The sequence below is a fragment of the Haliotis rufescens genome, unplaced genomic scaffold (assembly GCF_023055435.1).
Source record: "Haliotis rufescens isolate VD_foot unplaced genomic scaffold, xgHalRufe1.0.p SCAF_183, whole genome shotgun sequence".
Lineage (NCBI taxonomy): Eukaryota > Metazoa > Mollusca > Gastropoda > Lepetellida > Haliotidae > Haliotis > Haliotis rufescens.
The window spans coordinates 49,483-75,410 of NW_025963872.1; the positions used below are offsets into that span (position 1 = coordinate 49,483).

General features: G+C 43.6%; 1 protein-coding gene across 1 annotated transcript; it reads right to left on the bottom strand.

Annotated features, from left to right (window-relative positions):
• Positions 1 to 20,677: 20,677 nt before the first annotated feature.
• LOC124121579 lies at positions 20,678 to 25,516 on the bottom strand. The gene is made up of 4 exons (XM_046484597.2): positions 25,369 to 25,516; positions 24,324 to 24,519; positions 23,535 to 23,642; positions 20,678 to 22,784 (listed from the first exon to the last, which is right to left on the bottom strand). The coding sequence occupies exons 2-4, from the start codon at positions 24,510 to 24,512 to the stop codon at positions 22,131 to 22,133; spliced, it is 951 nt and encodes a 316-aa protein (XP_046340553.1). The 5' UTR covers positions 24,513 to 24,519; positions 25,369 to 25,516; the 3' UTR covers positions 20,678 to 22,130.
• Positions 25,517 to 25,928: the final 412 nt, after the last annotated feature.

Below are 25,928 nucleotides of genomic sequence, written 5' to 3' on the forward strand. Positions count from 1 at the left end.
CAACCTTACAGAGACACACAGCTACACAACCTTACAGAGACACACAGCTACACAACCTTCCAGAGACACACAGCTACACAACCTTACAGAGAAACACAGCTACACAACCTTACAGAGACACACAGCTACACAACCTTCCAGAGACACACAGCTACACAACCTTACAGAGAAACACAGCTACACAACCTTACAGAGAAACACAGCTACACAACCTTACAGAGAAACACAGCTACACAACCTTACAGAGAAACACAGCTACACAACCTTACAGAGACACACAGCTACACAACCTTCCAGAGACACACAGCTACACAACCTTACAGAGAAACACAGCTACACAACCTTACAGAGACACACAGCTACACAACCTTACAGAGACACACAGCTACACAACCTTACAGAGAAACACAGCTACACAACCTTACAGAGAAACACAGCTACACAACCTTACAGAGAAACACAGCTACACAACCTTACAGAGACACACAGCTACACAACCTTACAGAGAAACACAGCTACACAACCTTACAGAGAAACACAGCTACACAACCTTACAGAGAAACACAGCTACACAACCTTACAGAGAAACACAGCTACACAACCTTACAGAGAAACACAGCTACACAACCTTACAGAGACACACAGCTACACAACCTTACAGAGAAACACAGCTACACAACCTTACAGATAAACACAGCTACACAACCTTTTAGAGACACACAGCTACACAACCTTACAGAGACACACAGCTACACAACCTTACAGAGACACACAGCTACACAACCTTCCAGAGACACACAGCTACACAACCTTACAGAGAAACACAGCTACACAACCTTACAGAGACACACAGCTACACAACCTTACAGAGACACACAGCTACACAACCTTACAGAGAAACACAGCTACACAACCTTACAGAGAAACACAGCTACACAACCTTACAGAGAAACACAGCTACACAACCTTACAGAGAAACACAGCTACACAACCTTACAGAGACACACAGCTACACAACCTTACAGAGACACACAGCTACACAACCTTACAGAGAAACACAGCTACACAACCTTACAGAGACACACAGCTACACAACCTTACAGAGAAACACAGCTACACAACCTTACAGAGAAACACAGCTACACAACCTTACAGAGACACACAGCTACACAACCTTACAGAGAAACACAGCTACACAACCTTACAGATAAACACAGCTACACAACCTTTTAGAGACACACAGCTACACAACCTTACAGAGACACACAGCTACACAACCTTACAGAGACACACAGCTACACAACCTTCCAGAGACACACAGCTACACAACCTTACAGAGAAACACAGCTACACAACCTTACAGAGACACACAGCTACACAACCTTACAGAGAAACACAGCTACACAACCTTACAGAGAAACACAGCTACACAACCTTACAGAGAAACACAGCTACACAACCTTACAGAGAAACACAGCTACACAACCTTACAGAGACACACAGCTACACAACCTTACAGAGAAACACAGCTACACAACCTTACAGATAAACACAGCTACACAACCTTTAAGAGACACACAGCTACACAACCTTACAGAGAAACACAGCTACACAACCTTACAGATAAACACAGCTACACAACCTTTTAGAGAAACACAGCTACACAACCTTTTAGAGACACACAGCTACACAACCTTACAGAGACACACAGCTACACAACCTTACAGAGAAACACAGCTACACAACCTTACAGAGAAACACAGCTACACAACCTTTTAGAGACACACATCTACACAACCTTACAGAGAAACACAGCTACACAACCTTACAGAGACACACAGCTACACAACCTTCCAGAGACACACAGCTACACAACCTTACAGAGAAACACAGCTACACAACCTTACAGAGAAACACAGCTACACAACCTTTTAGAGACACACAGCTACACAACCTTACAGAGACACACAGCTACACAACCTTACAGAGACACACAGCTACACAACCTTTTAGAGACACACAGCTACACAACCTTACAGAGACACACAGCTACACAACCTTACAGAGAAACACAGCTACACAGCCTTACAGAGACACACAGCTACACAACCTTACAGAGACACACAGCTACACAACCTTACAGAGAAACACAGCTACACAACCTTCCAGAGACACACAGCTACACAACCTTACAGAGAAACACAGCTACACAACCTTACAGAGACACACAGCTACACAACCTTACAGATAAACACAGCTACACAACCTTTTAGAGACACACAGCTACACAACCTTACAGAGAAACACAGCTACACAACCTTACAGAGAAACACAGCTACACAACCTTACAGAGAAACACAGCTACACAACCTTTTAGAGACACACAGCTACACAACCTTACAGAGAAACACAGCTACACAACCTTACAGAGAAACACAGCTATACAACCTTACAGAGAAACACAGCTACACAACCTTACAGAGAAACACAGCTACACAACCTTACAGAGACACACAGCTACACAACCTTACAGAGAAACACAGCTACACAACCTTACAGATAAACACAGCTACACAACCTTTTAGAGACACACAGCTACACAACCTTACAGAGAAACACAGCTACACAACCTTTTAGAGACACACAGCTACACAACCTTACAGAGAAACACAGCTACACAACCTTTTAGAGACACACAGCTACACAACCTTACAGAGAAACACAGCTACACAACCTTACAGCGAAACACAGCTATACAACCTTACAGAGAAACACAGCTACACAACCTTACAGAGAAACACAGCTACACAACCTTACAGAGACACACAGCTACACAACCTTACAGAGAAACACAGCTACACAACCTTACAGATAAACACAGCTACACAACCTTTTAGAGACACACATCTACACAACCTTACAGAGACACACAGCTACACAACCTTACAGAGACACACAGCTACACAACCTTCCAGAGACACACAGCTACACAACCTTACAGAGAAACACAGCTACACAACCTTACAGAGAAACACAGCTACACAACCTTTTAGAGACACACAGCTACACAACCTTACAGAGACACACAGCTACACAACCTTACAGAGACACACAGCTACACAACCTTTTAGAGACACACAGCTACACAACCTTACAGAGACACACAGCTACACAACCTTACAGAGAAACACAGCTACACAGCCTTACAGAGACACACAGCTACACAACCTTACAGAGAAACACAGCTATACAACCTTACAGAGAAACACAGCTATACCACCTTACAGATAAACACAGCTACACAACCTTACAGAGAAACACAGCTACACAACCTTTTAGAGACACACAGCTACACAACCTTACAGAGACACACAGCTACACAACCTTACAGAGACACACAGCTACACAACCTTCCAGAGACACACAGCTACACAACCTTACAGAGAAACACAGCTACACAACCTTACAGAGAAACACAGCTACACAACCTTTTAGAGACACACAGCTACACAACCTTACAGAGACAGACAGCTACACAACCTTCCAGAGACACACAGCTACACAACCTTCCAGAGACACACAGCTACACAACCTTACAGAGACACACAGCTACACAACCTTACAGAGACACACAGCTACACAGCCTTACAGAGAAACACAGCTACACAACCTTACAGAGAAACACAGCTACACAACCTTACAGAGACACACAGCTACACAACCTTACAGAGAAACACAGCTACACAACCTTACAGAGACACACAGCTACACAACCTTACAGAGACTCACGGTTACACAACCTTCCAGAGACACACAGCTACACAACCTTACAAAGACACACGGTTACACAACCTTACAGTGAAACACAGCTACGCGGCCTTACAGAGAAACACGGCTACACAACCTTACAGAGACACACAGCTACACAACCTTACAGAGACACACAGCTACACAACCTTACAGAGAAACACAGCTACGCGGCCTTACAGAGAAACACGTCTACACAACCTTTTAGAGGAATACAGCTACATTGTCATATGGAGGAATACAGCTTTATGGCCATATAGAGGAATACAGATACATGGCCATATAGAGGAATACAGCTACATGGCCATCCAGAGGAATACAGGTACATGGCCATATGGAGGAATACAGCTACATGGCCATATAGAGGAATACAGCTACATTGTCATATAGAGGAATACAGCTACATGGCCATATAGTGGAATACAGCTACATGGTCATATAGAGGAATACAGCTACATTGCCATATAGAGGAATACAGCTACATGGCCATATAGAGGAATACAGCTACATTGTCATATAGAGGAATACAGCTACATTGCCATATAGAGGAATACAGCTACATGGCCATAACGAGGAATACAGCTACATGGCCATATAGAGGAATACAGCTACATTGTCATATAGAGGAATACAGCTACATGGCCATATAGAGGAATACAGCTACATTGCCATATAGAGGAATACAGCTACATGGCCATATAGAGGAATACAGCTACATTGCCATATAGAGGAATACAGCTACATGGCCATGTGGAGGTATACAGCTACATTGCCATATAGAGGAATACAGCTACATGGCCATATAGAGGAATACAGCTACATTGCCATATAGAGGAATACAGCTACATGGCCATAACGAGGAATACAGCTACATTGCCATATGGAGGAATACAGCTACATTGCCATAACGAGGAATACAGCTACATTGCCATATAGAGGAATACAGCTACATTGCCATATAGAGGAATACAGCTACATTGCCATATAGAGGAATACAGATACATGGCCATATAGAGGAATACAGCTACATGGTCATATAGAGGAATGCAGCTACATGGCCATATAGAGGAATACAGCTACCCGGTCATGTGGGGGAACAACATCATCATATCGGGGTGTGATGCTACACTAGTCCCGCCAGGAAGGTTCACCCAGGCGTCCTATAGTAAATGGTGCACATACATCACTGCATATATCTTGCCCCTATCAATCTGTCATAAACACATCTGGCTGGGCCACAGATTTACTGAGACTAACCGACTTCCACTTGGCATAAAGAAAACACGTTCCGAATTAGCCAAAGAGAATGGAGTTAATCTCGTTTGGCGTTTAGTTCAGAAACATTAACATAGAAATTGCACGTCAGCACGCATGTCGCACATGATTTTATTGGCCATGAAAATCACCATTCATGGCGCGACATTGATACTTGTAAACAAATTAAATACAGTGAGTATTTAACAATGACCTTTTGGTATGTGTTGCAACTTATTTCAATTCTTGTTGAAACACGTACACATAATTCTTCTGTTTGCCGGATGCTGCATGGTTGTATAATGTGGAAGTGCGTGTGCTTGTTGTGGTCACATTTGTAACAATGTGCGCAACTAGCCCACGTAACTTGATGCTGGGGTCCGGATAAGCTCGTCACGATGTTTCTATATCGGCGGTTGCAGGTTCAGCTATTCTTATTCTTAAACTGCGTTGTTGGGCATAGCAGTGGAAGATGCTATATCTGTAAACACATCAATTGACGTCAAGGATATTCAATTTTGACATGTGTAAAGGTTCTTGTCATGTGTGGCTTCCGTGGACACGAAGTGATGTGACCATAGGGATCCCTGCGACTAGTCAGACGTTTATTGCAAGAGTTAAAATCATATTGGCAACACGACTGAGACAAAACAAACACTGTACACTGAGAAAAAAAAGTCTAGTGACTTCTACTAACTTAATTAGTAAATTTATTACCCGGTCTGGTAGATTGCACGAAGATGCTGAAGATTGGTAAATATCACTTATTCAATGATTCACTACTTGAACCACTCTGTACAAATGTGTTGAGAATGTAAACAAGTCATGGTCAGGAACGTGTTTCAATCCTATACAGTATGCATATTTGGTGTCTTCTGTCTAAACATCTTTGGGTCTAAACACATGAAATGAGCTATCGCCCTATACCCTCATTTCTAGGTGTGTCAGCACCATACCATTGCTCGTGGGTTTCACCGAAGTGCTAAACGTCTGAGACCTACATCACTTCGGGCTTTCCTCCCACATTAACCTGGCACGCTGTGATATAACTGGAACACTGTCAAAAGCGGCTTTAAGCCCAACTCACTCACTTATAGCCTCAACACATCACAATAATTGAAACATGTTTACAATTTAAACACTTTCAAACATGTTTATAATTTAAACCCCTTTAAACATATTTGGAATGTAAATGCCTTTAAACATGTTTAATAAAGTGCATATTATCAGGCCATAAGGATGATAAATATGGATGAGATGTATAGATGAGATGTCGAAATCAGATTCACGGGCACTTGCATAACACATATACCAACAGGAGAGACAAAGTAGTTGGAACAATATTATCATACAAATGTACAACTAAACCAAGTGACGACAACAGTCTACGAAGCACAGGTGGTAGCGTGACCGCTACAAATCAGGAGTTTGCATGTTCGAATCCCACAGTGGTATAAAATAAATGTGTGTTTATAAATGTGTTGTTGCTGAATGACTAATAGTATTTCTGTCATACAGGAAATTGACTATGAAAGTATATTTGATTACTACTTGACCATGTTTTTATGAAGCCTACTAACACGTTAGTGGTATTCACTTACTAAATAATTACGCTTAAATTATTTCTGTCAGTGTATTGCAGAAGACTTGTGCTGTTATTACTATAGTACAGAAAACTACGTTTATAACGAACACGCTTATAACGAACTGATGGATATCACGAACTAAAATTAGTGGTCCCTTTGAGTTTGTTGTAACCGGGGCGGTCGGGTAGCCTAGTGGTTAAAGCGTTCGCTCGTCACGCCGGGTTCGATTCCCGACATGGGTACAATGTGTAAAGCCCATTTCTGGTGTCCCCGCAGTGATATTGCTGGAATATTGCTAAAAGCGGCGTAAAACCATACTCACTCACTCGTTGTAACCGTAGTTAACTCTTATATTAAAAGAACCTTTACCCTTCAATAGTAATTAACTGCTTACAGCCATATTTGGTGGCAAAAAAAAGAAACAAACTTTAAATGTTTTTTCGATGGTGATGTATTTGATACAGATATCATCGTAGTGTTGTTGACCTTAAGTGTACAGTGTCTCTGCCTTATTTCAGCTACTTGTAACGTTGTGATAACGTTTGGACATTTTCCGATAATAATGATGATGATGATGATGATGATGATGATGATTATGATGATTTATTTGCAAGCAGAACCAGCCCCTTTACCCCCGTTTCCCCAAAGCTTCTGAACCCTCAAAAAACACTGAGCACTTCCGGTCCAAAACATTTCTTCCAGGGCCCACTTGCATAAAGCGATCTTAGCGCTAAACTATGGCAAGTCTATGTTAAAGTACGGGAGTTTCACAATAATCAGGAAAGATGACCTTGGCCTTGATAGAACATTGTGCTAGGCTTTGTAAAGAGTCATGCACAGATATAGCCTAATGGCTGCATTTAGACGAAACCTGCCACAGGAACTGACAATCATATGATGTGAAGTAGAATCCGGTTCACAGCAGGCCCATCCTGCATACCAAGTTTAGCAAGTTTGTGATACATGCATCAATAGGTTCTAAGAAAGCGTGCATGCATTAATGCATTTCAAGAGAGAGAGAGAGAGAGAGTGATACCTCACGAATGTGAGTGAGGTTTTCCCATTCGTGTCTTTGACATTTGACCTATTTATTGCATGTGCCTCAAAGGTGACCTTGATGTTTGACATTCGATGTGCTAGAAATTCGTAAGAAACGTGGGATCTGACAAAGATATTAGCATGTTTTACAAACAACTTAACTCTGACCAAACCCTTTTCAAAGCAAGCCCCCACACTTAAGAAGGTATATACCAAGTTTAATGATAAATCGGGGATGTAAACGGGTGTTTTTAGCTTTTTGTGTCTCCTGACCTTGACCTTGACCTTTGAACTTTTCATTACACAAAATAATTTATTCGGCAGGGCAATTTGAAAGACGCCCGTGGAAGAATAATGTCAACAATATTTTAGGTAGTAGTCATTAGAAAAAAAACACTGACAGCGGTCAAATTCTAACAGAACCTCACAGCAGTCTTGTCTGCTCCTAATAATATGACGTCACCGGGTCAATGTTCAACTCGCTTCAGTCAAGCAAGCAAATCCTACAAACACATTTTCAACAAATATCGGTTGGCAGGCTTTTGTCAATAATCGCTGACATATTGTACACTTTGTGTGGTATTACTGATAATCGGCCATTTGACTTACTTTGCACTGTCACACCATGTTGATACGGGAACATCCATATTTAATCTTCACCGAGGTTTAATGTTCGTTTTATTCATATTTAAGTCTTTACCTACTGCGGTTTATTGTGGTTTATGAGGGGAACATATTTATTACAAGAGCCTTCCTGATTCCGCGGTGTCGAGTGTTTCATGTTTCACGTCTCATGTCACATGTCGACAGTTCTTCATCTCTGAAACTCGCTATTCTTTAGCAATCTGATTATATTCGCGATAACCAGATTCTTTTGCATGGTCAAATTGGTTTGAGATAATTTTAATATATAGTAGTACTATAATGGACAAGTGCATTACTGCGTCCATAGAATGAAATACAGTAAACTACGGTTATAACGAACACAGAGAGACCACTAATTTTAGTTCGTTATAACCGTAGTTCGCTGTAAGCATACATACAGCAGATATTCAGTAAATGGACGGGATCAAAATACATTTCGTTATATCCGTCAATTCGTTAGAAGCGTGGTCGTTATAAACGTAGTTTACAGTAGTTCGCTATCATGAGGATGTACCGTTGTGGATGTCATGGTTGCGTGCACACGGCACATGGACCAGAGTTGTGTTGGTAGCAACTCTTCTTTTTACGACATATCCCACATGTGAATCGGATGTGAACATATTGTTTGTTGAGAGATAACGAATTCCCATTTTTTCAGAACATAATTACTTCCATGTATTTGTCTGTGGAGTGGCGGTATTTTCATTATTTACTCAACGATTTAAAACTAGCTTGGAGCAAGTCTACAAAGACAGCGGGCCCATCCTGGCGTGTGACTCACGTATTACGTTAGGTCCAAGCGGAAAGTATTCTTCAATGTTATCAACTAATGACTTCCTGAGCTGAAATTATGGACGAGAGCCTATTATCCCTGCGAGGTTGAGATAAGAACGCAATCTCAAACATTGAGTTGTTTGTCACAGCTCACTGAATTTGTAGCCAGAGATTGTCTCGGGATATTGTCAGTCACCATATAAGTGGCATTATATTTATTATGCTCATTGTGTAGTGTCCTTCCATCAGCGTATGTGGTGTTCTCCCATCAGTGTCTGTGGTGTTCTCCCATCAGTGTCTGAGGTGTCCTCCCATCAGTGTCTGTGGTGTCTTCCAATCAGTGTCTGAGGTGTCCTCCCATCAGTGTCTGTGGTGTCTGTGGTGTCCTCCCATCAGTGTATCTGGTGTCCTCCCATCAGTGTCTGTGGTGACTTCCAATCAGTGTCTGAGGTGTCCTCCCATCAGTGTATCTGGTGTCCTCCCATCACTGTATGTGGTGTCTGTGGTGTCCTCCCATCACTGTATGTGGTGTCCTCCAATCAGTGTCTGTGGTGTCCTCCCATCAGTGTATCTGGTGTCTTCCCATCAGTGTCTGCGGTGTCCTCCTACCAGTGTCTGTGGTGTCCTCCCATCAGTGTCTGTGGTGTCCTTCCATCAGTGTCTGTGGTGTCTGTAGTGGCCTCCCGTCATTGTCTGTAGTGGCCTTCCATCAGTGTCTGTGGTGTCCTTCCGTCAGTGTCTGTGGTGTCCTTCCATCAGTGTCTGTGGTGTCTGTAGTGGCCTCCCATCAGTGTCTGTAGTGGCCTACCATCAGTGTCTGTAGTGGCCTCCCATCAGTGTCTGTAGTGGACTCCCATCAGTGTATCTGGTGTCTTCCCATCAGTGTCTGTGGTGTCCTTCCATCAGTGTATGTGGTGTCCTTCCATCAGTGTATGTGGTGTCCTCCCATCAGTGTCTGTGGTGTCTGTAGTGGCCTCCCATCAGTGTCTGTAGTGGCCTCCCATCAGTGTCTGTAGTGGCCTCCCATCAGTGTATGTGGTGTCTTCCCATCAGTGTATGTGGTGTCCTTCCATCAGTGTCTGTGGTGTCCTCCCATCAGTGTCTGTGGTGTCCTTCCATCAGTGTATGTGGTGTCTTCCCATCAGTGTCTGTGGGGTTTTCCCATCAGTGTCTGTGGTGTCCTTCCATCAGTGTCTGTGGTGTCCTTAAATCAGTGTATGTGACGTCCAACAATCAGGGTCTGTGGTGTCCTCCCATCAATGTCTATGGTGTCCTTCCATCAGTGTCTGTGATATCCTCCCATCAGTGTCTGTGGTGTCCTCCCATCAATGTCTGTGGTGTCTTCCCATCAGTGTCTGTGATATCCTCCCATCAGTGTCTGTGGTGTCCTTCCATCAGTGTCTGTGGTGTCTGTAGTGGCCTCCCATCAGTGTCTGTAGTGGCCTCCCATCCGTGTCTGTAGGGCCTCCCATCAGTGTATGTGGTGTCTTCCCATCAGTGTCTGTGGGGTTTTCCCATCAGTGTCTGTGGTGTCCTTCCATCAGTGTCTGTGGTGTCCTTAAATCAGTGTATGTGACGTCCAACAATCAGGGTCTGTGGTGTCCTCCCATCAATGTCTATGGTGTCCTTCCATCAGTGTCTGTGATGTCCTCCTATCAGTTTATGTGGGGTTTTCCCATCAGTGTCTGCGGTGACCTTCCATCAGTGGCTGTGGTGTCCTCCCATCAGTGTATGTGACATCCTCCCATCGGTGTATGTGGTGTCCTTCCATCAGTGTATGTGGTGTCATCCCATCAGTGTATGTGGTGCCTTCCCATCAGTGTATGTGGTGCCTTCCCATCAGTGTATGTGGTGCCTTCCCATCAGTGTCTGTGGTGCCTTCCCATCAGTGTATGTGGTGCCTTCCCATCAGTGTATGTGGTGCCTTCCCATCGGTGTATGTGGTGCCTTCCCATCAGTGTCTGTGGTGCCTTCCCATCAGTGTATGTGGTGCCTTTCCATCAGTGTCTGTGATGTCCTCTTATCAGTGTATGTGGTGTCTTCCCATCATTGTCTGCGGTGCCTTTCCATCAGTGTCTGTGGTGTCCTCCCATCAGGGTCTGTGGTGTCCTCCCATCGGTGTATGTGGTGTCCTTCCATCAGTGTCTGTGGTGTCCTCCGATCAGTGTCTGTGATATCCTCCCATCAGTGTCTGTGGTGTCCTCTCATTAGGATCTGTGATATCCTCCCATCAGGGTCTGTGATGTCCTCCCATCAGTGTATGTGGTGTCCTCCAATCAGTGCCTGTGGTGTCCTTCCATCAGTGTCTGTGATGTCCTCCCATCAGTGCCTGTGATGTCCTCCCATCAGGGTCTGTGATGTCCTCCCATCAGTGTATGTGGTGTCCTCCAATCAGGGTCTGTGGTGTCCTTCCATCAGTGTCTGTGATGTCCTTCCATCAGTGTCTGTGATGTCCTTCCATCAGTGTCTGTGATGTCCTTCCATCAGTGTCTGTGATGTCCTTCCATCAGTGTCTGTGATGTCCTCCCATCAGTGTATGTGGTGTCCTTCCATCAGTGTATGTGATGTCCTCCCATCAGAGTCTGTGATGTCCTTCCATCAGTGTCTGTGATATCCTCCCATCAGTGTCTGTGATATCCTCCCATCAGTGTCTGTGATATCCTCCCATCAGTGTCTGTGATGTCCTCCCATCAGTGTCTGTGATATCCTCCCATCAGTGTCTGTGGTGTCTTCCCATCAGTGTCTGTGATATCCTCCCATCAGTGTCTGTGATATCCTCCCATCAGTGTCTGTGATATCCTCCCATCAGTGTCTGTGATGTCCTTCCATCAGTGTCTGTGATGTCCTCCCATCAGTGTCTGTGATGTCCTTCCATCAGTGTCTGTAATGTCCCTCCATCAGTGTATGTGGTGTCCTCCAATCAGGGTCTGTGGTGTCCTTCCATCAGTGTCTGTGATGTCCTTCCATCAGTGTCTGTGATGTCCTCCCATCAGTGGCTGTGATTTCCTTCCATCAGTGTCTGTGATATCCTCCCATCAGTGTCTGTGATGTCCTCCCATCAGTGTCTGTGATGTCCTCCCATCAGTTTCTGTTATATCCTCCCATCAGTGTCTGTGATATCCTCCCATCAGTGTCTGTGATATCCTCCCCTGTCCGACACCTTCAGCCGGGAATGGTACAGCGCAGTTATTACACAGTTTCTAAACACGTACAGTTTTTACATACATGAAGTTCATATATATAAGTGTACTTATGAAGAATGTTACGGGAAATTGTACCAATGACGAGAACATAATCTCGCGGACATATATGTGTATCCAATGCGTACGTATGTTACAAGTTCACCCAGGGCTCGGTCTACACGTGCACATGCGGCACGTGCAAATTTAATAATACAACACGAAATCTGTTGTGGATGTTTGATACGCGTATCTGTAAGAGAGAAAACATGTATATCACAGTTAAACACTGTATTTAATAAACTGTCTGTAATTAGAACCTTTATTATTTTTTCAGACATTAAACCCGTGTGTAATTTGAAAGAAATCATTTCAGGACAAGTCGGCAATCAATACTCCGCGGCGGTGTAGCATTGATAGATCAGATAGGTCAATGTAATTGTGTGCACATATTGCACGTGTTTCTGCTATCAATAACGATCACAGCTTCAGGTAGTATATCTACCTAGCAGGATGTCAGATGGAAGCTTGTCGTAAACATATAATTAACTTGTGACCTAAAAATTCACACCATTTCTTTTGCAATTATTGATTGACCTTAAACACGTTGCGATGACAACTGACAAGCATCTGCTGCTTCTGTAGTTCACAGCTGTAAGCTAGATGGACACGCCCATGTGTCGGTCAGGGGCTGGACGAGGCCAATGACCTCAGGGCATACCTATCACGGACACCAGAAAATAAATGTATCCAACAAAAACTGACATTGACGTGAAAAATTCCCAAAGTGAGTGAGTGAGTGAGTGTGAGTGAGTGAGTGAGTGAGTAAGTGAGTGAGTGAGTGAGTGAGTGGGTGCGTGAGTGAGTGCGTGAGTGAGTGAGTGAGTGAGTGAGTGAGTGACTGGGTGAGTGAGTCTACCCTGCTTAAAATATTAATTTATTTATATTATGGCGTGTCAGCTTGAAGTGGGAAGAAAGTCCTTGGTGATGCGGATTGTTTCATCGTAACAACCTCGGTGATAGCCACGAGAACGGGTTTGAGGGTGACCATGATCACTGATCAACTGATCAACTCTGCATAGGGGAATGGCGAAATGATAGACTGTTGGACCACCCATGCCATCTTACGGATGTGGAGTAATATTCATTTGTGTATACAATTATTTCTGAATTTAATAACTGTTTGTTATGCGAAACCGTCACAAACAGCAAAATGTGTGTCACTCAAAGGCTATTGAGTGTAATTCAACATCTGGAGCACGCGTCGGTGAATAGAAGAATCGATTAATATTCTGTTGCATTAATTACAAACTTCGTATTTCTTGTATATTCAAAACCTAGATTGTTATTCTGTATATCGAATAAGCAGAACATGACAGGTGAGTTCCGACGTTCCACTCCATGAAGTTACATGCTCACAGAGCACTCCACTCATACCACAGCAACAAACATTTTCCTGGTGTTAAACAAAGCACTCCGCTCATTCCACAACAAGAAACATTTTCCTGGTGTTAAACAAAGCACTCCGCTCATACCACAGCAACAAACACTGTCCTGGTGTTAAACAAAGCACTCCGCTCATACCACAGCAACAAACACTGTCCTGGTGTTAAACAAAGCACTCCGCTCATACCACAGCAACAAACACTGTCCTGGTGTTAAACAAAGCACTCCGCTCATTCCACAACAAGAAACATTTTCCTGGTGTTAAACAAAGCACTTCGCTCATACCACAGCAACAAACACTGTCCTGGTGTTAAACAAAGCACTCCGCTCATACCACAGCAACAAACACTTTCCTGGTGTTAAACAAAGCACTCCGCTCATACCACAGCAACAAACACTGTCCTGGTGTTAAACAAAGCACTCCGCTCATACCACAACAGCAAACACTTTCCTGGTGTTAAACAAAGCACTCCGCTCATACCACAGCAACAAACATTTTCCTGGTGTTAAACAAAGCACTTCGCTCATACCACAGCAACAAACATTTTCCTGGTGTTCAACAAAGCACTTCGCTCATACCACAGCAACAAACATTTTCCTGGTGTTAAACAAAGCACTTCGCTCATACCACAGCAACAAACACTTTCCTGGTTTTAAGCAAAGCACTCCGCTCATACCACAGCAACAAACACTGTCCTGGTGTTAAACAAAGCACTCTGCTCATACCACAGCAACAAACACTTTCCTGGTGTTAAACAAAGCACTCCACTCATTCCACAACAACAAACACTTTCCTGGTGTTAAACAAAGCACTTCGCTCATACCACAACAACAAAAACCATCCTGATATCAAACAAAGCACTTCGCTCATACCACAACAGCAAACACTTTCCTGGTGTTAAACAAAGCACTCCGCTCATTCCACAACAACAAAAACCATCCTGATATCAAACAAAGCACTCCACTCATACCGCAACAACAAACACTTTCCTGGTGTTAAACAAAGCACTCCGCTCACACCACAACAACATACGCCTTCCTGATATTAAACAAAGCACTCCGCTCATACCACAACAACATACGCCTTCCTGGTGTTAAACAAAGCACTCCGCTCATACCACAACAACATACGCCTTCCTGATATTAAACAAAGCACTCCGCTCATACCACAACAACATACGCCTTCCTGGTGTTAAACAAAGTACTCCGCTCATACCACAACAACATACGCCTTCCTGGTGTTAAACAAAGCACTCCGCTCATACCACAACAACATACGCCTTCCTGGTGTTAAACAAAGCACTCCGCTCATACCACAACAACATACGCCTTCCTGGTGTTAAACAAAGCACTCCGCTCATACCACAACAACAAGCACTTTCTTGGTGTTAAACAAAGTATCCCTTCCATGCCACGCCCACATATTCACATGTACCCTTACAAACACTAGCTATATACTCTACCCAAAAAGAAACGCAGTTTCAAGAGATTCATTCTGTGACTTCTTCACGGCATTAACAGCGTTACATGGGACGTGAATGTGTTTGGATTACAAGGTGAAACACGGTTCATCAAACGTTACCGGAAAATATTTGAATGTGTCGGTTACGTCACTCTCTCCAACACGGCAGTCGTAAAGCCAAGTACTGTGTGTGTCCATCACTGGCCTGAACGACTGCACGACACGTGGGACCAGGAAACCTTTGGTCGACACCTTGTTGAATCGAGCCGAGTTTTCCTTAAGAGCTTTGCGTAGTTCAGGGCTGCAGATTCTGTGACCGTTGACGTAAACGTCTGACATCCCACAAGTACTCAATTGGGTTGGGTTTCGGTGGCCTTGTCAGCCATGAGAGTACTTCTCTGAGCTCTTAAGGAATCAGTACAGATTCGATCTTTGTTGCGCCGGCGTTGCATGCTGAAAAATGGTGCTTGGTCCGAACAACGTGAGATCTCGTCACCTGGATACAAACAAGATCTGTTCTTCGCCCATAACAGATAGCCCCCACACCATGACACTTCTCGCACCGAAACCGTCAACTTTTGCGCAACATCCGGTATAACTCATCCGGTATAAAGTTACGCACGGGTCCGTTCATCTCCCATTTGCCGTGAAGTGAAATGGGGTTTAACGTCGCGTCCAAGATTATTGCACTTATATAGCGACGTGTGTGTGTGTGTGTGTGTGTGTGTGTGTGTGTGTGTGTGTGTGTGTGTGTGTGTGTGTGCTTGTAATAGTCCGGACTGATGCCGATTTATAGTGCTAGCTCACTGAGATACCATGCCTCAGACACAGTATACTGACTCCGAGCCGACCAGTCCTTGTCTTAGCCCCTTAATGCCGAGCGCCAGACAGGGTAACAACAAGTACCATCTTTTAACGTCTTTTGGTATGACGCGGTCGGGGATCGAAACCCGGACCTTCCGCTCTCCGGGCGGACGCTCTACCACTAGACCATGGAGGCGGTCATCTCCCATTCGAAGAGTAACGGTGTGCGTCACTAAACCAAACGTTACGCAAACGTTGGGGATGCCACTGACGATGTTAGCGACACCACTGCAGTCACTGACGTCGGGAAGATTAAGTTACAATAATGAAAACGTACGGTATGCTTGCTCGGATTTCGACAGCTCGTAAACTCTTTCGGATGATCTGTGCAAATAATGGACGTAAACCAGGAATTTGAGATACCCTGTATACGTTGAAATGAGTGTCCTGCTGCAAGGCCGCCCGTGGCCATGCGGAGTACCCTGTTCTTGGACGAAATCTGGTGGTGTCATGTGACCTCGTGGCCAAAGTCGGGAAATTGCGCTCTGGGGCAGCGTTGAAATACCTTGCCACTGACGCTTGTCATTCACCAGTTTAATTCAATAACATTCTTTATCGTATTATTATTGCGAGTCTTGGCATGACGATTTTCAAACTTCACGTCATAAACTGAATAATATCCGTAAGCGAACCCTGACAAATTCCATGATTTGCACGTAAAAACGGCTTTTCCATATTACTGCAACAAAAACAATACTATTTTCTTACGTCACTATTTCAGTAAACACATGTAGTTTGTATTGTCACGTTGGGGCGGTGGGGTAGCCTAGTGTTAAAGTATTCGGGCGTCACCCCGAGGACCTGGGTTCGATTCCCCACATGGGTACAAAGTGGGAAGCCCATTTCTTATGATCCCGCCATGATATTGCTGAAATATTGCTAAAAGCGGCGTAAAACAATACTCACTCATATTAAGCAGCGCAACATGGAATATTCTCCATCCATGACATTTTCTTTTGAAAGTTTTTTTACAACTGATGTGTTTCTTTTTCGATGAATATATGAATGTGTATTGGAGTTATAACAAGAATTTAATGTAAGTGTACTTCAACGTCCGCCTTGTTCCTTATTTAACTGCTATCACGTATCAGCCTTGACGTTGTCGCGAAAATACATTGATACATGATCAGGAAATAAGACTATGAGCAAATGTAATCATGTACCCCCCAAGGTGCTACATCTGTCAAATTGTTCACCTACAGTCGTCATGGTTACAACATACAGGACCGAATGACAATGATACGACGTGAATACTGAGAGAGAATGTTGTATTGTCTTCACTATTAGCAATGAGAGACAGACAAATAGGACACAGACTGTGCCTTATTAATATCATACAAATTATGTTCCATGGCAGCAGGGCAGATTATGTATAATTTACAATTTACAGCAATATATTGTACAAGTTGGTTTTACCCAGAGGACGAAAATGTTGAACAAAACTTAGATCATTTGTTTAACACACTTATTTTTGTACTTCTAAACGGACTGTGCATTTTAACACATTTAACTTAGAGTGACATCTTGGAAGCAAATCAATTTTATAGCTTTTAAAATGATTACAATTTAAGAGTGTATAACATTCATCCCCAGCGTCCCTACTATCACATTACATTTCTTTTAATAAATGGTTCTTGGCTTCAGCAACCCCCTTTAACTGGGAGCCTGTCACATGATGTATTGTTTGTTTGTTTGTTTGTTTGTTTGTTTAACGCTGGACTCAGCAATAATCCAGCTATATGACGGCGGTCTGTAAATAATCAAGTCTGGACCAGACAAACCAGATTGATATCATGCGCATCCATCCACGCAATTGGGATACGATGACATGCATCAACCAAGTCAGCGAGTCTGACCACCTGATCCCGTCAGTCACCTCTTACGACAAGCAAACATGATGTTCTGAACTGAATTATTCAGAACCATAGTTATTTACATAATTTATCAAAATATTGTTCAGCTATTCGGATTATTCTGTACGTTAGCTTTTGAGGAATGGACCGTCAAAACAATGTGAATGCCATATATTCATCAATCCAATCTTAATAATGACAGGGTCAATTGACATTGATAATTTATTCGTAAACCCTTTAGCGCGATTATTATCAAGTAACAGTTCGTGCAATATATAACATATATACGTTGCTTTTCCTGACTATACGTGTATGTATTGGGGTGAACACGAGGGGTCCATGGAAGATGACGGAAGGTCGCTTATGATGCAAAAAGCCGGGCGATGTACCCTGACACTGTGCACCTCAGAAGTTCTTCACAGGCTATATCATGGGATACCAGGGGATTCTACAGGCAGCTGGATACGATACGAAAAACTAGTGGTAAGACAGTACGGACACCTTGGGAGAGTACGGACACCTTGGGAGAGTACGGACACCTTGGGGAGTACGGACACCTTGGGAGGGTACGGGCACTTTGGGAGAGTACGGACACCTTGGGAGAGTAAGGACACCTTGGGGAGTACGGACACCTTGGGAGGGTACGGACACTTTGGGAGAGTACGGACACATTGGGAGAGTACGGACACCTTGGGGAGTACGGACACCTTGGGGAGTACGGACACCTTGGAAGAGTAGGGACACCTGAGGGCAATACGGACATCTAGGTTTAATACGGACACTAGGGGACAATACGGACACTTGGGGACAATACGGACACTTAGGAACAATACAGATATCTTGGTTCAATACGGACACTAGGGGACAATACGGACACTAGGGGACAATACAGACATCTAGGTTCAATACGGACACTTGGGGACAATACGGACACTTGGGGACAATACGGACACTAGGGGACAATACGGACACTAGGGGACAATACGGACACTTGGGGACAATACGGACACTAGGGGACAATACGGACACTAGGGGACAATACAGACATCTCGGTTCAATACGGACACTTGGGGACAATACGGACACTTGGGGACAATACGGACATCTAGGTTCAATACGGACACTTGGGGACAATACGGACACTAGGGAACAATACAGACACTTGGGGACAATACAGACACTTTGGGACAATACGGACACTTGGGGACAATACGGACACTAGGGGACAATACGGACACTTGGGGACAATACGGACATCTAGGTTCAATACGGACACTTGGGGACAATACGGACACTAGGGGACAATACAGACACTAGGGGACAATACGGACACTAGGGGACAATACGGACACTTGGGGACAATACAGACACTTGGGGACAATACGGACACTTGGGGACAATACAGACACTTGGGGACAATGCAGACACTTGGGGACAATACGGACACTTGGGGACAATACAGACATGTAGGTTCAATACGGACACTTAGGAACAATACAGATATCTTGGTTCAATACGGACACTAGGGGACAATACGGACACTTGGGGACAATACAGACATGTAGGTTCAATACGGACACTTAGGAACAATACAGATATCTTGGTTCAATACGGACACTAGGGGACAATACGGACACTTGGGGACAATACAGACATGTAGGTTCAATACGGACACTTAGGAACAATACAGATATCTTGGTTTAATACGGACACTTGGGGATAATACGGACACTTGGGGACAATACAGACATGTAGGTTCAATACGGACACTTAGGAACAATACAGATATCTTGGTTCAATACGGACACTAGGGGACAATACGGACACTTGGGGACAATACAGACATGTAGGTTCAATACGGACACTTAGGAACAATACAGATATCTTGGTTTAATACGGACACTTGGGGACAATACGGACACTTGGGGACAATACGGACACTTGGGGACCATACGGACACTTGGGGACACTTGTGGACAATACGGACACTTGGGGACAATACGGACACCTAGGTTCAATGCGGACACTTGGGGACAATATGGACAAAATTGGATATTGTTTACTAAGAAAGACAGCTGCGAGCACTACAGCTGTCACATTAGGCTTACGAAATTAGGAGAGATACTGATCTTCGAACCGGTGCAGGGTGAGCTGGTGGCCCAGTTGTCTTAGGCGCCGCAATTCGCTATGAAGAGTTGCGTCCCTTGGGCACACCAGAAACCTATAATCGTGGGTTCGAATCCCGGTTCGCACCGATTATGTTTCTAGGTTGTCAGCACCATATCCGTGCTCGTTGGTTCCTAAATCGTGAAAAACTATTTCTATGTGTGTAATAATCATATGTTTACATTGGTTGTACGGCCCCACGTGCTGTCGTTGTAGCCCTACTGAGAGCTCGCCATACGGTCACTTTGATGTGTAAATATGCATTGTCATGCAATTCAATGTCGCAATTTTAGTAGCATATCTATATAATTATGCAAAACAATATGTAAAGGGCCCCTAAACACTTGCATTAGTCGGTTCTATTCTGATTTCTGAAAAAGCGCGTTTGTTTACAAACAAGAGAAATGTCCGGTCACGTGATATGCAAATTAGCCTGTAGCAGTGGCGTTATGCTGAGTCACTAACTGCACCGGAGTGCGATGAAGAACCGGAAGGAATTAGCCAATCATCAAAAAGGAAAAGTCATAGTGGCAAGTGAGAATTACTGAAAATAATTGCACCGATAACCTAAAATATGAACTCTTACTAATAAAACAGTCCAAAGAGGAATCGAATATTTTATTTCATCTTTGATTCATATACATAATGAATACGGAATGTATGACATCCAACATGGGCGAAATCAGCTGACTTGTCTGGGACTTAAATGGGTAGTCGGTGGTAGTTGTGCGTTTACCAGGTACCCGGAAGCTGTATATAGTCGTGTTGTGCAGGTACCCTGCAAATGTGTATAGTCGTGTTGTTCGGTTTCCTGCAACTGTGTATAGTGTTATTCGGGTACCTGGAAAATACTTGCAGTCATGATATTTAGATACCCGATCGTTGTATTGGTCGCGTGGTGTTCAGGTACCCTGGTGTGTGTATAGTCGCGTGGTGTTCAGGTACCCTGGTATGTGTATAGTCGCGTTGTGTTCAGGTACCCTGGTGTGTGTATAGCGTGGTGTTCAGGTACCCTGGTGTGTGTATAGTCACGTGGTGTTCAGGTACCCTGGTGTGTGTATAGTTGCGTGGTGTTCAGGTACCCTGGTGTGTGTATAGTCGCGTGGTGTTCAGGTACCCTGGTGTGTGTATAGTCGCGTGGTGTTCAGGTACCCAGGTGTGTGTATAGTCGCGTGGTGTTCAGGTACCCTGGTGTGTGTATAGTCGCGTGGTGTTCAGGTACCCTGGTGTGTGTATAGTCGCGTGGTGTTCAGGTACCCAGGTGTGTGTATAGTCGCGTGGTGTTCAGGTACCCTGGTGTGTGTATAGTCGCGTGGTGTTCAGGTACCCTGGTGTGTATATTGTGTACATCTCTCGTGTCATTAACAGACATTATTATTAACTCTGAACAGACAATGAGCGCGTCGTCAGCAACAGCTGATGAGGAAGAACGTTTTACGAACGGGATGTGAAGCGCACTTGAAGCGAAGTGGATTATCTGTGCATTAACAGGTCATTTATATACAGGAAAAATGCCATTCCAATGTCACTGGAAACTAATATATGTACACATCTGCAATAAGCAATGCTAATAATTACAAGGCCGTAAAACATAGTCAGCTCCAGTCATCACTCCCTGTAGTGCACATGCACTGAGACAACGCTGGTGTCAGTATTTCATGCATCGGCGATACAGGAGACAGTTCAATATGTATGCGATTGCGAACAAGATATATCAAATTTGAAATGCTGATCTGAGACAAAAGTTCGTAAAAAAGAAGACTTTTGAGCATTTTCCTCCAACAGGATATTTGAACACTTTATCGGTATTTGTGAATAATGAAAAGGAAGTTCCTCGTGGAAGTAGATACGTTGATGCAAGTGTATGGGCAAAGTTCACACACTAACAATGCTGAACACCTACTCATGTTGTCTAAAACGTCAGGAGTGTGTGAAATTGTTCAACGCCAGTAGAGTTGAGAGAATATTCGGTAATGATTTGATGGCAATGTTGGTGACAAAACACCCAGAAATGCTTAGCAAGAATATACACACGAATATAGTGTTTTTGATATTTCTAGGGTTCTGATAAGTTCCAATACGTCATATATGACGCGTCTTCACAGGAATCCACCTCATTGGATATCTGGGAACAGAGACCTCCGAAGGGGTTCAGGGGGAGACAACTCTGATTGTCATTTATTAGCGGTAGGGTCTGACTTCCGGTGAGGCTCCAAGTAACGCTCGGTTGAAAAACATCTTCATCTTCGGAACATTCCGACATTCCGCTCTGATCTGTCGTAAAAATAGTGTCTGTGTCACTTTCCACTCCGAAGGCATCAGCCTCTGACGAAACGCTCGAAACAGAAACTGTCTGTCTGCGCATGTCTGAACCGCAGTCGAAAAAGAGGCTTTCGTCCTTGGTTGAATGTTCCAGATAGAAGTCGACGACGGCTTGAGGTAAACAATCTGCGATTTCACTAACAATCTGTCCATCGGACATTGGGGCGTCATACGGTTGAGAGGGTGTGGCCACGCTACTGGGGGGGATGTCTCGGGAGACCTCTGCGTTACCTGCGACTACAGCCGTCATGATGTCAACTGCCTCCTGTTTCACGGAACCACAAACACCATGTGATTCCAAAAACCTTTTGATTGCATCTTTTTCAGATTTCAGCAGATTTATCTCGGCCTCGAGGGATTGGTTTTCCTCGATCACTTTGGCCAAACCCTGAAAAATCAAAAAAGGGATGAAGAATAGGAACTACATTTTTACATTAAATTAAACGTACAAATTATCGTTCATAAATACTTCACAATTCAATTGTTTTGTTGTCATGGTTCAGTTGATAGTGCTCATGCTCGTCACGTTCAAGACCAGGGATCAAATCCCGAAATAGGTTCGACGTCGATTCTACTCGCACTTCGGTTATAATGCAGCAATTTCAATAGACGTCACTGGTTCGAATAAATATGATATATATATAACGGCCGTTATAAACCAATTAAATGTATACACCAAGTGTACTGCAAGCAAGCGAAAATAGTTCAACCGTCGCTGTTCAATCGTAATTCACCCCACCCGTGAAGATCTGGGGAAGAATAGGTTTTCAGTAACCCATGCATGCCATAAAATGCGACTATGCCACGTAAGATGCGGTTTACGGGATCGGGTGGTCAGGCTTGCTGACTTGGTTGATGCATACCATCGATCCCAATTCCGTGGATCGATGCCCATGATATCAATCTGGATTGCCTGGTCCAGAGTTCATTATTTACAGACCGCCGTCATACAGCTGGATTATTGCTGAGTGCAGCGTTAAACAAACAAACAAACAAACAATACATCATGTGACAGGCTCCCAGTTGAAGTGGGTTGCTGAAGCCAAGTACCATTTATTAAAAGAAATTTAATGTGATAGTAGTGACGCTGGGGATGAATGTTATACACTCTTCAATTGTAATTTTTTTAAAAGCTCACCTCAAATGTCCCCTCCTGTTTTTGTTTTTTCTTTTGCCGACAACGTCGAGCTGCGCGTCTGTTCTGTTCACGTCGTCTCACTTTCTTTTGGATCTCCGCTGGCGTCAACTGAAAATAGCATTGCTTTTATTCAACGAAGGTTCCATCAGGACGCCATAACATTAACAAAAACAGCAGTTGACATATTTCCTAAGTAGTAAAGAAATGAAAAAAATAGTAGCGAACTCTGAAATGGGCGACAGCTTGTGACAAGAGCTCGACATGGGTGTCGCAGGCAGGTTGTTCAACACTGCCACTTGGCCTCATCCGACCTGTCACGGTATGGGTTCAATCTGTCACGTGCGTTGTATATCAACGAAGGCTCAACGGAGATTTGTCACACCGTAGAATTTAGGTAAACATAAACACATAAATTATCGATACGCATAACACATGAGAGTTCATAGCACAGCTGTGGAAACTGTATAAAATGAAACCCCGTGTATCCGGACGTTCACAGTGTATCAACCAGATTAACACATGCGTCATGGATACGGCGTCGCTTTGTATACGGACACTTTCCAAAAAAGATAGCCCAGAAGACGGGGTTACCAAATATACAGGTTCCAGACTATCGGGGTTGCAGTGTACATAGAGCCAGATGCACGACATCGCACAATGTAAAGTATCAACCCTATTACAGATGTATCGTTTAGGATCCGACGCTAACGTTTCTAGGTTATAAAAGAATAACATGAAAAAAATATGCTTATGTTTTTCCGTAAACATAGATATCGAGTAGGAACTTACATCGTGTTTTACTGGCTTTTTGAACTCGACGGAGAGTTCTTCCTGGCCGTTGGCGTGACGTCTGTTTAAGATCGACAGTCTCAGTTCTTCTCTCAGGACAGGAGAAATCGATTTAGTTTTCAAGCTTGTCTCGGCTGCTCGAGCAAGCCGTTCTTCGATTTCACACGAGTTGTCTCCCTTGTGCCTCATTCTGTCGCTGTAAACAAACACATTTGGGTCACGTCGCATGAAAACAGACGGGAAAAACTAGGTCACTGGAATCGGTTTCGCAGCTGAAGTTACGATGCATGAAATCTGATTTTATCGCCGTTTTGACCCGAATTTACCTCATTAGAAATAAAACTCGCTGCTACTAAGCGTGTGAAAATCTGAATTCATATTAATAGTACATACACATATCCACAATTGCACTTGACACAAAAAGAGAAGTCATGAGGTCGACCACAGCATATCAGGAGTTGCTTTGATGACAGATGATGACGACAACTGGTTAAATTCATCAACATTAGATGTGTACAGTTATGTGTTTGTTGTGAAAGCGGATTGCTTGCTCATATTGTATCCAATAGTTTCACACAAGTGCTCGTACTTGAATTAAGGCGGATATCATGTTTTCCGGTATCAGTGAATAGCAACAAATCAGGGACAACTTCAAAATGTCTAGCGTCACTCTTAAAGCTGCAATATGACGACGGTTGGAATATGACACCAGGAAACTTATATTTACAATTATCACTACAAACCTATCGGGTACATATATATATACAAAAATCACTAACTGTGCACAAATAAATGCATGACATAAAGATATAAAAAAATATACATTTAAACAATTACTCATCTAATGTTACATCGAAAAAAAAACATCGACGAAGAAGCATCGTTACTGACAACGCAACAAGCCAGATCTGACAAGCGAGTTCGTTTTCTAAGACCACGTGCACTAATATTGAGCTAGATTACACTGGGTTTGTGGAGTAAACCACTGCTGATATTTTATCAGCCGCGTGTTTTACCACATAACCTTCAAACACACTCCACTAACCTTCTAGTTCCGTAACTGATTTATCCACGGCAACTCAACGCAAACCAACAGTCTAATGATTCCGATGAACGATGGTGCGTGCACTCGCTGTTGCTCTCGTTGATCCTATGAGTGATCGAGCGTACGGCGATGCTATAAACAAAACAAAGCACGAGCCAATCACGAGCTTCGACCAATCAGAATCAAGGGCGTTCCCGCTGGCTTGTCGTCTGCTTTGCAGACAGCAGACGACAAGTCTGGGTGATAGTATTGTGCCGGAGACCGAAGCACGTCTGTTGATTTGCGGAAATCTTTGCGCTGTTTATGCGCGAGTAAATCTGAAATGAACCATTCAGTTGGGAAAGATGGATTTGCGAGCGAAAGGGAACTTGTCGATTTCGGACGAGAACTGTGAAACAGATGGGACGTTTGATGTTCGATCTCTTGACTTGTGATAACAGTTAATTTGAGGTAATGGTGGTGTATAAATTTGAGGTCATGGTAGTGTATAGTAATTTCAGCCAACAAAACGAGAGAATAATAGCATTATACAAGGCCGGTTCGATACGTGACAATAGGGT